Below are 16,788 nucleotides of genomic sequence, written 5' to 3'. Positions count from 1 at the left end.
AAGCACTATACCTGCCATAAACACATTTTAGTTATTATTGTAGATTAAAAAAACAACTTGAATTTTTAGCAGATAAATGCAAATTATATCAAAGACACACATTGTGAAAAAAACTGAGTTACAAACATTACAGCAAAACAATTTTCTAACCTTTACTGTAAATATTTGTTAAATGATAGCTTGCTGGTTTCATTCTTAATAAATATCAATCTGATTACATGATATTTAACATTTACGATATGTAAAAGTAACATTTTAATTTAGTTACAGTTTTAGTAATTTACTATGTTTTTGCCATTTTATTAGTTTTGGGTTTTTTATTAAATATGTCTATATTTTAGTACATAAGGTTTACCTACACCTAAATGAAAAAAAATAAGTTTAAGGTTATTTTTATATTTTATTTTATTTCAAGTTACGGAATTTTTTTTTTTTTTTTTTTTTAATGGTTTTAGTTAACCAGAATAACCCTGGGAAGTCATTGGTATCAAAACTGCTGTTACCAACATTGTTCAAAATATTTAATTTGTGTTCCACACAGGAATGAAAGTCATACAGGTCTGGAACAAAATGAGAGTGAGTAAATTATGACAAACGTTTCATTTTTGGGTGAAGTCTCCCTTTAATTGAATTGAGGCGTTCCTGAAATCCGAACACTTCAGGTGGAAAACAAAAAGGTAAGTAATTCATGAGCCAAAAAGAGAGGGGGGGGGAACAATTTACACACTTTATGTTAAAAACTAAGCATTGTGAAACTAATTACATCGTGATAATAAGACTGAGCTAATGCCATCCCATCAAAGGGGGTCTATTTTGGTGCAGCGTCGCAGTGGCGGTGGTAAGTCGTCTGCGCGGAGGGATATAGCGCGGGACTACACCCAGGCGCTGTCTCAGTTCGTCGGCTTTCTTTCCTGCCCGAGCTGAGATTTCATACAAGCCAACGAGCCGGACAGCACAGGAGACGCCAAAACCCTCAATCCGCACAACCCTCGCCAGACCTTTAGCACTTGTAGCGTTAAATCCACTCCAGTGGGTGCAGTACGTCCTATATATCCTTTCAAATTACAGAAAAATGTCTTGGCAAAGCTACGTGGATAACCTGATGGCCGATGGCAGCTGCCAGGATGCCGCCATTGTTGGCTACTCGGACGCCAAATACGTTTGGGCATCATCAGAGGGTGGTACTTTTAGCGGTATAACGGTAAGGTTTTGCTAGATTGGCACCCTTTATGCGGTTAACTCTTTGTTTTAATCTAATTTGGAGTGTAATTTGTGTGTTAGGGCGAGCGGATAGATTCGGGTGTTAGCAAGCTAGTCAGCGTTAGCACGCGTGCACGGGGAGCCGGTCTCGTGCTTAGCGCAAGCTAACAATTTCAAGCGTATAGTATAATAAAACGAACTATTGTTATCGTGTTTATCATTAGCAAAACGACAACTGTACAACTGAACCACGTTTTTTGTCGTAAAAGTGAAAGAGCGGGAGGAAATTGATGTGTTTCTACTGAATGGGTTGAGGCCCAGATGAAAGCACAGGGCTGTGGCCACGGCCTCTAGACTTCATTACTCATATCACAATGAACCACATTATGCTTATCTAAACTACCTAGTTAAACTGCAACCGCTGTAAAGCCAAACCCATCTAGTAAGTTTCCTTTAGATTTCGAAGAGTTTCATTGGAAGTGAACGAGGCTGGCTCTGATTAAATCACACATTTCCTTTTGCATTATTCAGCATTATCGATTTCTACCATATCTACGCGTTGTGCATTGTATTTTTCTATTTTTTAGGTCCTTCAAGTGCATAGATCCCCCTCGCTAGATCGTTAATAAGTCCGGGATTATTTCAGAGATCGGACTCGGTCTGATCAGTCTTGAGATAAGCTGCAGTCTTAGGCCATGAGAGGAGGAAGTTCAGACAGTGGCGCCTGTGCTTCAAGTTTTTCCCTACAGGAACACAAAGATGGCGTCCTGTCGCCTGTTAATAGTCAGTTTTTCCCGCATCTCACTGTTAGTATTAGAGCATTTTTGAGCTGGAATTATGCTATTATAATTGTCATGGTTAAAAAAAAGTGGTTCAAGCTAAATTGGATTTATTTAGGATACTCCTAGAGGGGGTCAGATTGGCTGCACTCATGCTATGCTAGAGATCAAATGATCCAGTCAGGTTTTCTACAAGGTTCCCTTAAAGTATGGTCACTATTTTAAATATTTACAGCAGAGACTGCATGATACTAAACCTTAATTGAAAAGATTTTTAAAATATCACTTTTTTTTTCCACGCTTCATTTTTCAGCCTGATGAAATCGATGTCATTATTGGCAAAGACCGAGAGGGCTTCTTCACCAGTGGGCTGACTTTAGGGAAAAAGAAGTGCTCTGTGATCAGAGACAGCCTTCATGTGGAAGGGGACTGGACAATGGACATCAGGACAAAGAGTCATAATGGAGAGCCAACATACAATGTTTCCATAGGCAGAGCTGGCAAAGGTAAACTATACATGTCAACAGTCTAATTTAGCCCGTAGATATTTTAGGACCACCCTTGACGAGCACTTTTATTTTTATTTTATTTTATTTTATTAGGGTTCTGTGTCTGTTTAAAGTTATAAGTATAGATTAGCCCAGGGCAACCCTGGGAAACAAGCTGTATCTAATTCCTTGCCATTTTTAAAAAAAAAAAAAACTTTATTTTTAATCTTTATTTCCTAAAGAATTTTTCCATAGCAATTTTAAAACAAATGACCCTTAATGCTAAGATGTGCCCACTCATACAGTCTGCCTTTGTGGTCCTCTTTTTGAATATAGACAAACAGACATGGAAGGTATTTTCAAGCCAGTGCAATCTTCTGTCCCCTACCCCCTCCTTTTCTGAAAGAAACACCCAAGAGCTGGATTTCAGCACTGTGCATGTACAAGCTTTTCTTAATCTAACAGTTTTCTTAAACCGTGTGTGATTTCTTTTCATCTTATCATTAATTAATGAATTCGGGACTGGACTATCAATCATTCAGTTATGCTGTAAACACCTCACCACACCCTATTATCTCTGCCTTAGCGTATGTTAGATAAATCGTCAGGGTGCAAGTTGAGTCACACAGATGCTGATTATTTGCACAATCCTACATCTAATGTCTTATCGGGTAAGTTTTAAAGATCTGTCATTCATGACCAAAGTTAGGTTGTTAGTATTAAAGGGATAATTCACCCAAAAATAAAAATTTACTTGACTCATTTACTCACCCTCAAGTTGTTCCAAACCTGTATGAAATTTTCTTCTGCTAAACACAAAAGATCATCTTTTGAAGAATATGGGTAACCAAACAGTTGATGGGGCCCCTTTGACTTGTATAATAGGGGAACAAAGAACAAACAATGGAAGTCAATGGGGACCATCAACTGTTTGGTTACCCATATTCTTCAAAATATTGTCTCTTGAAGAATTCCATACATGTTTGGAACAACTTGAGGGTGAGTAAAAGATGGCAGAATTTTCATTTTTGGGTGAACTATCACTTTAAGCCCTGTGTGTTTCATGGACAAAATGTATAAATGCATAGATGTGATCCCATGAAAGTCTCTGAGAGATATCTTGGCAAGGTAACTCCATTTCAAAAGGGTTTAGGGTGTGTGGGGCGCGTTGAAGGTCCTTCTGGAATGTGGCAGCGTCAAATTCCTCTTCCTATTTCCTCTTTCCTGTGCGCTAAAATATGTCACTACACAGCTCAAGCAACAAGCTTCAGACCTTCTTATCAAATGCTCTGAATCACTTTCCTGTACTCGGTTGCTTTTAATGGTGATATGCATGTGCATGCAAACACTTCTGATTGCAATTGTGATTCTCTTTCTCCTCTGTTTCATAATTGTTCCCTTTTTTTTCCCCTAACCACTGCACTTCTCAACTTTCCCCTTCTCTATTTCTTCTCTTTCAGTCTTGGTTCTTGTAATGGGCAAAGAAGGGGTCCATGGAGGCGGATTGAATAAGAAGGCATACTCAATGGCAAAATACTTGAGGGATTCAGGGTTCTAATGTAATTAAGCTTGTTTAGTTTCACTTGAGGGACAGAAAGAAGAAAGAAGTTTGCTGTTAAGCTTTCTCCTTCAAGCAGTAAATGTCTTGAAAAAATTTAATAGCAATCATGGGAAGAATGGTGATAATATCCTATAATGTCCCCGTGTCATCGGGGGGAAAGACTTTTTTTCTTTTTCTTTTTTCTTTTCAGTTTTGTTCATTTGTCGTCTTTTTTCTTTCCTTACGTACTCCAGTGTTGGTTATAGTCATGGGAAAGGAAGGTACCCACGGAGGATCGCTCAACAAGAAAGCATTTGGCATGGCTGAGTACCTGAGGAAAGTTGGATACTAAAGCAGCCCCTTCCCATCCATCCACACAGCAGCTCACTTTAATACACCGCACCACACTACCCACCCACCCCTACCCTCATCCTTGCCCCCTTTTGTCAACTTGACAACACTACCAGAAACAGTTAGTAGATGCATCGTTGTCTCTCTCCAAATCTGTCCATTTTTTTTTTTTTTTAAATGAAGTTTCTTTTGTTTATTGCTCCATGTTCTTTAGTTTTCCAAATTCTGACATCTTTTTTTGTGCCACAGTAAATCGAGCATGTTGGTTTTATGAAGGTTCAGTCACAAACACTACTGTACATACCATAGATGTAAAATGAAGAATTAAAAAAAAAATGGACGGCCCAGAATTTGTGTAAATTCACAAGTAAATGAAGTCACTACATTGTCCAATTTTTTCCTTAGGCACTGCTAATGAACCAGCTTATGATAGATTGATGCCTCTCAAGTGCTTTGAGCCCTTGCTGAGCTCTCATGGTCTTCCTTGTATACAGCATGTCCAGGATGGAAAAAGTGCATGCATATCTTTTAGGTCAATATCATCGTTTTCCAATAACTAACTACACCGCCTTGTCTCAGCGTTGAGAATGAAGTTAACCATTCACGTAACACTTTTTCTTTTTCTTATTTTTATTTCATTTTCTCAGTTTGATCCTGGATTAATTTAGTAAGCACCCCTGCCCTTGTGAACTGCACCACCCTCGCCCTAGCTACTATTATACCCTGTACCGTCTTTAGTTTGAATACCTTATATCAAATGCTTTTGCTGTTGTATTTGGATGTGGTCTTGTAAGTCATTGGTCTAATGTTGGAATATTTTGAGTGTGGTGGCAGATCAGCATTTACAAGGTTTGGGTTAAATTGTTCCCCAAGAGCCTTTGCATCCCGGACTCTGTATGGACATTCCATCGCTACAATAGCTCAGGCACTTATAATTGTTGTTTGCCAGCTCCTGTAAAATGTTTTTTCTTTTTTGCTTGTCGTTTTTTTTTTTTTTTTTTTTTTTTTTTTTTTAAGACAAAAAGTGCTGCCATCCCAATGTACCTCTGGTTCTGTCCATTTCACTTTGGGTTCTCCAATAGGACCAATTTTTTGTTTCATCCGAAGGGATTAACAGAGTTGCTCCAAACTGTTGTTGTGAAGAATGACTGCTAGCTTCATCTGTTGCTGACTTTATAACACTAAATTTTCAACACTTCCAAGTACACTATGTAACACCAAGCTCATTTTTATTAAACACTATTACTGGCTTAACAGTTTGAAATAAAAACCAAGTGTATGATAACTACCTGAGAATTTCCCTCATGAATGTCTTGAATAGATGAAATGGCAGTCGTATTGTTAACATGTCACTTCAAAATTCTTAAACATTTTTGACTTTTAATCTGTTATTTTCAAGAATGAAACCATTTGGAAGTCATTGCCTTGTAAACTACTTAATTGCGATGTATCAAACTGTCATAGCACGGTACAAATGCTTCATTAAATAGACAAAAAAAATATATACTGAAGTAAACTGTGTACACTAACTTTTTCTGGGATATGGTGGTATTAGTTGGAAAAAGACCACTAGTCGAAGTCAGTTGTATTGTGGAAACTTGTTAAATAAAGCTGTGTATCCTGTGCCATAATGTAGATCTGATCTGTTGCTACTGTGAGATGGATTTTAACTGCTGCCTTGTGAGGAGTCAATTCTTCAGTGGCACCTTTGGGATATTTGGCATCAATTCAAACTCCAGGGCTTGTGGAAAATGTACAGATTTAAAAAAAAAAAAAAAAAAAAAAGCATCAAATTATGTCCAGTTATCTCCCTTCTTACGTCTGACCAGCTGATATTCAACTCAATTTGCGTGAAAGGAAAGAGAAAAAAAAACAAATGCCATGATTTAACCACCTTGTTTACAGACAGATCAAATAAACCTATTCCAACCAGAAATTTGATTTTGTTCACTTGTTTGTCTTCAAGCGTCTTTTTATAAATGTGGAAAAATTAAGTCAACCATAGACACTGCATGGTAGGTATCGGAAAAGGGACTTGTTGCTTGGCATTTTTGCTAAGACAATTTATATTCAATATGTGAACAGATTATATCGATGTGAGCACTGAAAGGAAAAATATTGTTTGACATGGAGGAGCCTGAAGAGGTCGCTGTAATCACTAACAAGGTCTTGTACGCAACTTCAAATGACTTGGTTTAATTTTATTGCCAGAATTAGCTCAACTGATATGAAGAATTGTAACATTTTGGAACATATAATTTGGACATGCCATCTAGGACTAGCAGTGTATCTAAAAATGTGTATGAGCCACTGATGTATATATGGGCGATTCTATAATTGCAGGTACATCTGGTGTAATTTTTCCCCCCTGCTTTTTTCAAATGGTTATATTTTTATTATTTTAATAACTTGTTACTCATTGTCAAGGATCACAAGATGTTACAGGCAATATATACGTAAGTCGTATATAGCTGAAAATCATGATTTCTGGATGTCCGAATTAGTCTGTTACCATCAAACATTGTTACCAGAATGTGTGTAACAGAATTGACTGTCGTGTATGTGTATGTGATTGAGGGGAAGAGAGAATGTGTGTTTCTCTGTGTAGGACTGTCAGTTCTGTTACATACTGTCACCACTGTTACTCTTCCTTGGTAATGGAGTTTGACAGTAATGGAATTGACACGGACAAGAAATCATGAGCATTTCAGCTATATAAGGAAAAAAAAAACGTTTTTACACATTTTAGTGTTTCTGCTTTTTCACAGAACAAAGACAACATGAGGAAAAAAGAATATATGACAAAACAACATTTGAGGGATAAATGCATACAAAGCCAAATTATCATTCTTAAGCAGGATACAAATTCGTAAATGTACAGTCACTTAATCCTATATTAAAATAAAATGTCTACTACCCTTATGACTCATAAGAATGACTATGGTAACAATGGTTGTGTGTAATACAAAAAGAGAGATTATCCTGACTTGTCAGCTGTCTATTAAAACTTTAGGCACAACATTAAATACATTATCAATAAATACAGAGAGATTACACTCCATTACTAATAACTTTGGCATTAACATGGGTCACTGGCTATGAGTACACTACATCAATTATCATAAGATGTTCTAAAATTTGTCCCCTTTTTTTATCAAATACCTCAGATTTATCATTGTTGATGTATCTCAATCTCTCCAATGCAAGCATGTTTACAAGATCTCTACTCCACATTTCAAACTTAGGCACAGAATCAGTTTTCAACATTCGTATAATCAGCATCTTGGTAATTATGTAACATCTTGTGATCCTTGACAATGAGTAACAAATTATTAAAAATATAACCATTTGAAAAAAGCAGAAATAAATGAGAGGAACTGGGGTGGCCACCCCACAACAATTGCGTTTTAACGCAGAACCGTCACTTTTAAGACCACAAAAACGGGAGACTTTTCAGACGCGCACTGCAACTTCGCCTCAAGTGCCAGGCGCAAGTCAAACGCGCGTGGAAACGATACAGGTGCCGAATGAGCTTCAGCAGAACAACGGTGAACGACAAACATTATATATAGGCCAAGCTTACGTAAATGTTTCTCAACTGCACTTTTCAGTCGCACTGTATATTACTCACTATAAATAAAGCGCAAAAGAAACTACGATCATGGAACGTCGTAGTTCTGTCGTCTATTAAGTCATGAAATAACCAAAAAGACGATTAAAGCTGCATTAAAACTGCATGCATGTATGTAGGCCTATTTGGCATATATGCGTCACATGTCTCTGGACTAAAATATTCTGCTATATAATGTGAGATCACAATATAAGCTGATATGTAATTTTTTAATCCATAAATAAATGTGACAACTGTGCATTTGTATTAGAAGATGCGTTAATTTATAAAGTACAAACAAAAATGATCACATTTAAATACATAAAATAATTAATTTTACATTCTGGCATTTATGTGCTGTCAAAAGAACACTTTTTTTTCTTTGTACGGAGTTTAGGTACGATAGAACTGCTACAAATATTTATTTTGACAATAGGCTATAGAAAGTTAAACATTTAGTGTTTACTTTTTTGGTTAGTTTTTGAAACAGACAAACTCAGAATTGTTGAAGTTCATTGATTATACATAAAATTAAATGAAGGTTGAATAATCTTTGAACTACAGTATGTAGTTATCTGCATGTCTCATTTATGGAGATGCAACAATGGAGAACAAGCTGGAGGTTTTGAGAACCAGAACTGATTGAACAAGTTGAAATTTAGCTATAGTGTGAGCCACTTTATAAGTACTTTAAAGCCACTTTATAGACACTTTTTAAAGGTCAAATTCACTCAGCATTCCATGATCTAACTCACTATCTCAATTACAATCAAGTACAAATTAACTGTATTCAGTTGTGTTGCAGGCACAGTTCGGTACTTTATAGTCAGACTCATTTTTTTGTTGAAATAATGAAGGTTTTTCTGTGCCACCCGGCTGGATGCTGGCCCCTGCCTGGCCACCCCTGAAAAAATCCTGGCTCTGGCACATGATTAATTAGGTTAGACCAGAGCCATAGAGAGAGAGAGTTGTGACAACGGAAGTTCAAAACGCTTGATCGTCATGTGATTCGCGTAGACTTCAGATAGTTCCAGGAAGTACTACGGCGTCAATTCAAAAAGATAGGGTTTGAGAGACAGAACCATGATTTTTGGTAATTTGTAGTGTAAGAATTGAAAATATCTAAAGATATTTTAAAATGAACAAAGACATTTGCTTTACTGTTTTAACCCCCTCTCTCTTGCTACAAGGGCGATTTGGAAGGCACAAAGGTGCTGAAAGTGATCAAGCCCTATAGGCCAAAATGTATGTACATCGGGGGTCTACAAATGGTCAAACCTTTAGTACAGTGGGGGAAGTTTTAATCTTCTGATTGGTCAGTTTTAATGTCTCACATCTAGGTTTCAGTCACATGGTCAAGGAAGGGATAAAAGAGGATTGTAACTGTTGCTCTGGTCTCTTTTAATGCTCTGCTCTTTCTTTGATTCTTGGCTTTTCTTGATTCTGACTCTCTGGCCCTCTTTCTTTCTTACTCTCTCTCTCGGGTAACTTTTTACATTCATGCTGGGTACGATTAATGGTATATGATTTTATCATCTTATACATCTATTCTGTAATTATTTTAAGTGTAACCATAAGAAGATATTGTCATTAAACCCTTTCAATTACAAATGATGTACTAACTAGTTTTGATTTAGTGTTAACATTAATGTGCTCCCTATTTCAATACAATATTGTCACACTATAGCAATGCTCTCCCACATATTTTGGTATTGTAACCGCGCTGATTTCCGTCGTTGGTATAAGTTGCAGTGGGTGGTAATAGACAAGAAATGTAGAGTTTTCTACCATCTTGCTGATAAAGTTTCTTTAGTCGCTTGGCAAACCTTACAGCCTTAACCCCTGTAGGAGGTCCACCCTTACAGTAGTCAATAAATCCATTGGTTTACAATATTTATGTAATACACCCACATGTGAATGTAGTATATGTATGTAGTTACAGTAATGTTGTTTTTAAAAGATAAAAAGCTGCTAATATTTGAGGATTAGTGTGGTCAACCAGCATTGCCTGCCTTGTTAACATATTTCTGGCTAACATTACCTTGGTTAAAGACCATGTTGCTGTTGTTTTGAAGTATTTTTATGTTTTCAACTTGTTAGTTAAGGGCAATCATGTCATGTTCACTATGGTTTCACAAGGACATGAGAAGACCTGCAGGTGACAGGTGATTGTCTTAAAAAAACACCATTGCAAATAAGTGAAATGTAAAATATAATTAAGGGAAATTTAATTAATCTTAATGTTAATTCTTGCACCCCATTCACTTAATACTATATACATTCATACACAATATATTCAATTCTAAAACAAAACATGATTATACACACACATTGACTTTTGCACTGATTTAGTGAATTTATACATTTCTAATAAACTGCATGTCAAGCTTTTTGTCTCTCCTTTCCTACATGTTCTTGTAGTCTCCACTGTGGTTTGCAGTGCTGCATGAGGATGATCCAGTTGTTCAGAGAAAGCAGTATGAATGGTTTCCCCACTGACACGGAAAGGAGAAAGTTATGTTCAAATCAAGTGTGTGCTAAGTTGTGTGTTAATCATATACAGGTGTATCTGCCCTTTTTCACAAAAACCAACACTGGGAACTTTTATGTTTATTAAAGGTTTATTAAAAATAAGGAACAAGGAAAAGCTTGTAAAATCCAAGGAACAGAGACTGGCGGCGAGGGTACAACATCATTCAGGATCTGAATCCCCTTCGTGCTTGTATTGAAAGCAAGATAAAAGACAAAACGGGAGAAATTAAATACAGTAGTATATTATATACAGTTTTGGTATTTAGTATGATTTCCCATTTAGCCTAGTGTGTATATTATATATATATATATATATATATATATATATATATATATATATATATATATATATATATATATATAAAATGTGTGTGTGTGTGTGTGTGTGTATTTTTGTTGTTTAATTGCTGCTTTTAAGCATAGTTTTTTTTTAATCTCACTTATAAACTTCCCTCTCCCCATCAATCCAAAAATCAGAATTCTAAAATAAGGATTTTTTTTTTTCTTTATTCCCAGGTGAAAAAATACTATAGTAATTTATAGTAAATACTATAGTGTTTTTGAACCATACTAAAGTAAAGTACTTGAATTAATTTATTGTGGTAATTCTATAGTTGCTGTGGTAATAGAACAACATAGTATTATTGTACTTTTTTACTACAGTATTTATTACATTATGAGTTCACTATACTGCAGTATGCTGTAGCATTCATTAACAGTGTTGTAAAATACTATAATATATACAATATACTACAATTTACTATAGTATGGTTCAAAAACACTATAGTATTTTTTCACCTGGTTGTACATTTAATAAGAAATAAGGATATTTTACCACTTTAGACGCCTTTTTCTCTAATTAAGTTACACAACCATGAATAAACTGTTTTAAATAATCTACTATCTAATCTACTATTTGATAACATCCCCTGAAACTATTTATTTAGTGAGTAACATCAGCTAGCATGCTTTAATACACAAGTTAATTTGATTCAGATGTACTGATAATATAAAATCTTATAATTTAAACGGTTTACCTTTTAAAAGTACATCACAAACGGTCTGTTCTGCTGTAACTCTACGGCGCGGCTGCTACTTCCGGGAGCCGCCATTGCTGTAAAAAACCGTTCCATTGTCGCAAATCTCTCTCTGTACGTTTACACGACAACGATGTAGGCCTATAAAAGCAAAGTGACCTTGCTAACTACTGGCCTGGCATGGATAATACAGTGTTTTTGGTCGTTTTCGCGGATCCGTGACCGTGTGAACGAGGATTGTTTTGACGGTTCTTCTGTACGCGAAGTTACATCGTTGACGCGTGAACGTACCCTAAAGTCCGCATACTCATCCACACGTCCCTTCGTTTAGGCTACCTAACAGGTGTCTCTGATTTGATAGACGTGCTAATTGTAGACATAAGATCTTATATATTTCAGGTGCTTGAAATAAGCCGGGCTTTTGCGACACACTACTGTGACGTGGTGTGGTGCGTATGCAAAACTGTCTTGTCGAATGGCGTTTAAAGAGAAACAGACCCTTAAGTGTTTTCTTTTTATTTGGCTTCTCTTTATTAAAGTTAGTGGTTTTGTAGTATTTAACGAGGGGAAAAAGCTTATGTCAGTGGGCCCTTCTAACAAGAATGTACGATCAAGGCAGTCATTTGATCGAGGGAACAAGAAGCCGAAATCTGGAGAACAGGTTGGGCGCCTTCTCATTTGGCAAGACCAAGCTTCGAATTCTCATGGTGATGGTGGTGACAGTTTTTCTTCGGATCTCGGTTCTCAAAGTCGACCCGATGAGAACGAGTACCCATCAGATGATTCAGGTAAACAATGCACTAATTTACTAAGTGAATTTATAATTGTTTAAATAACTAATATTTAACAAGAATGTTAGGACTTTGAACTTTAGTCATCCAGTTTGGCCTTTAATTATTGTACCTCCTTGCAAAGGCATTTAGTTATTGATTGCATGGTTAAAGTTGAAATTGTCTTTCTGTGTACCCTGTTTGTACCTATTGTCAAAAGGCTGGATGAAGTTGCAACCACTTTGGGGACAGGTTTATGTTCAGAACCCCCTGTATACTCCAACAGTAGAAAGGCTACTTGAAATGAAACCCAAAGTAGATTGTGTTGGAGATTTGATGAAACTGACAGTTCATGGACAAGAGGCTTCTTTTGGGTCCGGCTTTCTTATTGATAGAGGTTTGCTTCTCCACTGACACCATTTTTTTTAATGCTTCAAAATTAGTTTTTTTGCTTCCCAAAAATGTATTTTTATTTTATTCCTTTTGTAGGAATAAGCATTCCACCACTTCCATTGTCACGGTTGCCCTTAGATTGTGGCCATAGATTTCTGAGAACATGGAGGGACTTTGTTTTCATTATACCATATGATGGATGTTATGTATCACAAGAGGTTACCATTTATTTTTCAATGTAAATAGAATTGTTGCATGCATTATCCCTTCTGACCTTGCCACTTTTTTTTTTTTTTTTTTTTTTTTTTTTTTTAGAGAAACACTTTTATTCTTCCCTTACTTTGGTGGGGATTACCTGTGAAAATGTCTTGTTCCTCACAAACCTCGGCACAGAGGGCTCCAACTGTCTCCTGCTACACTAATGGCATGATTGTGAGGCTGCATAGAGAAGTCTCCGAGAACCTGAAGATCAAAGGTAACAAGCAGGTCCTTGTTTGTTTACTTTGTTTGATGTGAGCTTTAAAGGTCTAAATTTGGTTAATTCTGCTTAAACTTAGTAATGAATGAGTGGCAGCCTCTACTGAAAGTGTCCGCTAGATGTGGCTATAGTTTGGTTTCACATGCAGAAAGTGTTGTCATCCATGCCCCGTATATGCCATGCACTGAGCCAAAGGTATGCGATATATTCCACATTGTACTAATTTTAGCCAGTTTCTCATCTTGAATACACTAATCTGTTGCCTTTTACAGGATGGGATGTTCACTCTCAGCATGGCCGTGGAGAGCGAGTTTAATCTGTCCTGCCCAGCATTGTCACACAATTTTCCCATTAGCGTGCCTGATCTAGCACCTGAGAATTTTACACCTACTTCTATGCCCCATGCTCTTGTTTCATCAACCCTCCCGCCCTCCACAAGTTCAACAATTCAGAAGTCGCCTACTCCTCCCTTTCCTTATTACATCCCTGGCCAGCCAAATTTTAAACCAGTTCCTCCTAATTACTCTCCAAATGTGCCACCAATGGTTGTTCCTCAAGGTCCCAAAATTGTGGGTCCCCCAACTGCTATTACCCAGAAGCCACAAGCACCTGTTTACATAAAACGTCCTCATACTTGGTATCCTTGGTACCCTAAGCCCAGATTTGGTCTCACCCCTAAACCACATGCTCCACCAAAACCAGAGTCTGAACCACCTATACCTGCCCCTGCAAGAAAGGCAGGACCACAGCACTTCCACTATCCATGGTACAAGCCCTTCCCACCACGTTATTCAGTAATGCCGCCTGTTCCTACAAAAGTCTCCCAGATTAATACAGTTCCCACCTCTGGAACTGTTGCTTCCAATTCAACCACACAGAAATCTGTTGTTAAGGGTCCTCCAATGAGCTTAGATTTTGATTTTGCCCCAAGCACTGATCCTACCCCTTCACTCCCTGAAGTTAATACCCCTGCCCCCATAAAGGCTTGCCTAACTCCAAATTGTCCAACTTTCTGCCCTTGCCCACCTTCAATATCCTACCACCAGCACAACCATCACCATTTTGGTCCTCCTCTTCCAATGCCTAATCTTGACATTTCTATTCTGACTAAAATTAGAGGCCAAATGCTGTCATCTCCTGTTATATCTGCAGGTTCAACCCCATTTCCCCTTGTTCAGGGATTGGGTTATAATTATGGCCCGCTTTCTTCACAAGGTGCAACTGTACAACTAGCTTCAGATGGTACAGCAGTGCAATATTTGGCAGAGAATGCTATCATTAAGGGTACCAATGCCCCTGATGCTTCAAGGCTTTTGACAGGACCTACCATATGTCCCTCCATTTTTAGGAAGTTGGAGTCAACTACTGCCTCTACACAGTCTACAGTGAAACTTGCAAATGTTTCTCCTGTTATAAACCTTTTGGGGCCCTCTAATGGACCGGTTGATGAACCTCGTGTCTATTCAAACCAAAGCCCAAAACTTGCAATTTACCAAGCTGAGATGGGACAGAATGTTGCCCCATGGGGACATCACATGCAGCCAATGCTAGTTGCTCCAAATAATTTTCCCTTTTTTGAAAAAATGCTCCATGACATTTCTTCAAAACCTATAATGCCTCCAGCTCATGACAAAGGAAATATGAATTATGGGTATCAAGCAACTTATTCAAATGCTAAGCCCCCTATATCTGACTCTCCCACAAAAGACTCTGTCAGCCTGTTGTCATTACTTCAGCCATCCAATAATCACAATTCATTTGAGCCCTTAACCACACCACTTCAATCAGAGCAAATTAGTGGTAAAAACCTTCCAGTAATGAACCCTTGGTTGTATAACCCTCAAAGTGGAGAATCTGTGCTTCCTGTTTTTAGGGACACATATTGGGTTCCTGCGGTTCAGTCTAACCAAGATGCATTGCTCTCCAGCTATCACCCAGATGGTAAGTGAATCAGTTCTGTGTACTATGTATTGAATGAAATGGTACAGTATAACCACTGTTGAAGGTGTGTGTGTATATGTAGTTTTTTTTTTTTTTTTTTTTAAAGGTTATATGAGGCATCCATCCACAGTAGACCAAGGAATGTGGAGAGCTGGAAACTATGCTAACTAATAAAACTGTTTAAGTGACTGACCCAAAACTGTCATTGACTCTTCTTTAAAGAATGTCTGGTCTGCACTGGCTGTTTAGACTCATTTGAGTCCTTATTGATTAGGATAGTGTAGTTTGTCTTTTTACACCATTGTTCTTTTGGTTCTTAAAAATAAGTTGAGATTTTCATCCTCATGTTTACTTGATTTGAGCTAAATGCTGTATGTCACAACAGTATACCGACTGTGGTTAATTTAGCATTCACTCGGAAACGAGAAACGTTGGGTGGGTGGGGTATCCAAACCAGTTCCTACAGAATCACCTTCCAGCAGAGTTTAGCTCTAACCTCAATTAAACATACCAGAGCCAGCTAATCAAGGTCTTAAGGATTGGTGTTTTGGAGCTAAACTCTGCAGGATGGTGGCACTTTTTGAGCACTTGGGGCTTTACATCCTGTGTCCATGCTACCATTGCCAACATGATCAGAAATCCAAAAGCAAGCTTAATTTTGAAGTTCTAGAAAAAATAATTTGGTAACACTTTATAATATTTCATTAGTAAATATTAACATTAACTAATGTGCTGTACTTCTACAGCATTTATTAATCTTTGTTCATGTTAATTTCAACATTTAGCCTACTAATACATTAATATTAATGCAACTTTTGATTTTAACAAATAATGCCCTGTATTAAAAAGAACAATGAACGGCTATATTTTTAACTAATGTTAAGATTAATACTGTAACAAATGTATTGCTCACAGTTCATGCTGGTTAAAGGTGGACTATTTGAAATACACAAAGTTAGTCGGGCCAACATTAACAACAAATGTCTAACCAATCAGCATTAGGGGGCGTATGACAGTCGAGGAGAGAGAACGAACAAGAGGGAGATTTGAAAATAAGAAAAAAAACCTCCAGAATGAGAGAATGGACACAATACAAAAGAGCTCAAAAGAATATCACTGGAATGAAGGTTTATGCCTAGGCAAGCGCTTTAGGACCCGCGTTTATATTAGAAAAGCTCTCCAGCGCTGTAGAGAGCTAAGTGGGAAGGCCTGAAAACAGACACGGAGGCTGCTTTCATTCCTTAACACTGGGTTTTGATGGTCTGGAGCTGCTATGATGTTTGCGACTAACAACACTTTTTATTTATAATTTTACGCTTGTGTACTGTGTGTACATTTTTTGTGCTTCCTTGTCGTTCATTCATCAACTGCTTTTTATTTTTCGTGAAGCGCTTTGTTGCGCGTCAGCTGTGATAAACAGACATCCACTCGCATTGCGTTTGTAACAGTGGCCTGATTGTGAGAGTTTTGCTGTTAAACTATTGCACACTGATGACCGCTAGAGAATGTGGTGTTTAGCATCATTGTTAATGTATTCGCCTTGCATGTCAGTGGCGATTGGGCCGGGGTTCAAAACCGACTCGGAGCAGAGTGGTTAGAATTGGAGTGTGAGTTTTGGAGGCGGAGCAATGAAGAGAGGGGTTGGTTTCTTTGGGTTGATTTCAAATAC

At 37.4% G+C, this 16,788-nt stretch overlaps 2 protein-coding genes across 3 annotated transcripts; both read left to right on the top strand.

Annotated features, from left to right (window-relative positions):
* Positions 1–464: 464 nt before the first annotated feature.
* pfn2a (profilin 2a) lies at positions 465–6,294 on the top strand. Of its 2 annotated transcripts, none has more exons than XM_067364165.1 (3): positions 465–1,201; positions 2,293–2,485; positions 3,928–4,240. In XM_067364165.1, the coding sequence occupies exons 1-3, from the start codon at positions 1,073–1,075 to the stop codon at positions 4,023–4,025; spliced, it is 420 nt and encodes a 139-aa protein (XP_067220266.1). In that variant the 5' UTR covers positions 465–1,072; the 3' UTR covers positions 4,026–4,240. The 2 variants fall into 2 exon arrangements, with proteins under 2 accessions (XP_067220266.1, XP_067220265.1); XM_067364164.1 differs by lacking the exon at positions 3,928–4,240 and adding an exon at positions 4,262–6,294 and having other exon boundaries at positions 868–1,201.
* A 5,816-nt stretch (positions 6,295–12,110) lies between these two features.
* On the top strand, positions 12,111–15,309 carry LOC137003560 (uncharacterized). Its single transcript, XM_067363761.1, has 7 exons — positions 12,111–12,325; positions 12,528–12,704; positions 12,797–12,918; positions 13,016–13,175; positions 13,258–13,373; positions 13,451–15,119; positions 15,226–15,309. The coding sequence occupies exons 1-7, from the start codon at positions 12,115–12,117 to the stop codon at positions 15,288–15,290; spliced, it is 2,520 nt and encodes an 839-aa protein (XP_067219862.1). The 5' UTR covers positions 12,111–12,114; the 3' UTR covers positions 15,291–15,309.
* The last annotated feature ends 1,479 nt before the right edge of the window (positions 15,310–16,788 follow it).

The sequence above is a fragment of the Chanodichthys erythropterus genome, chromosome 16, assembly GCF_024489055.1.
Source record: "Chanodichthys erythropterus isolate Z2021 chromosome 16, ASM2448905v1, whole genome shotgun sequence".
NCBI classification, from domain to species: domain Eukaryota; kingdom Metazoa; phylum Chordata; class Actinopteri; order Cypriniformes; family Xenocyprididae; genus Chanodichthys; species Chanodichthys erythropterus.
This window is presented reverse-complemented; position numbering and strand designations above follow the sequence as displayed.

Coding starts and splice junctions, on each gene's coding strand:
- pfn2a (XM_067364164.1), top strand. CDS start 1,073: ATGTCTTGGCAAAGCTACGTGGATAACCTGATGGCCGATGGCAGCTGC. Junction 1,202..2,292: donor GTACTTTTAGCGGTATAACG/GTAAGGTTTTGC, acceptor TTCATTTTTCAG/CCTGATGAAATCGATGTCAT. Junction 2,486..4,261: donor CATAGGCAGAGCTGGCAAAG/GTAAACTATACA, acceptor TACGTACTCCAG/TGTTGGTTATAGTCATGGGA.
- LOC137003560 (XM_067363761.1), top strand. CDS start 12,115: ATGTCAGTGGGCCCTTCTAACAAGAATGTACGATCAAGGCAGTCATTT. Junction 12,919..13,015: donor GATGTTATGTATCACAAGAG/GTTACCATTTAT, acceptor TTTTTTTTTTAG/AGAAACACTTTTATTCTTCC. Junction 13,176..13,257: donor CGAGAACCTGAAGATCAAAG/GTAACAAGCAGG, acceptor GCTTAAACTTAG/TAATGAATGAGTGGCAGCCT.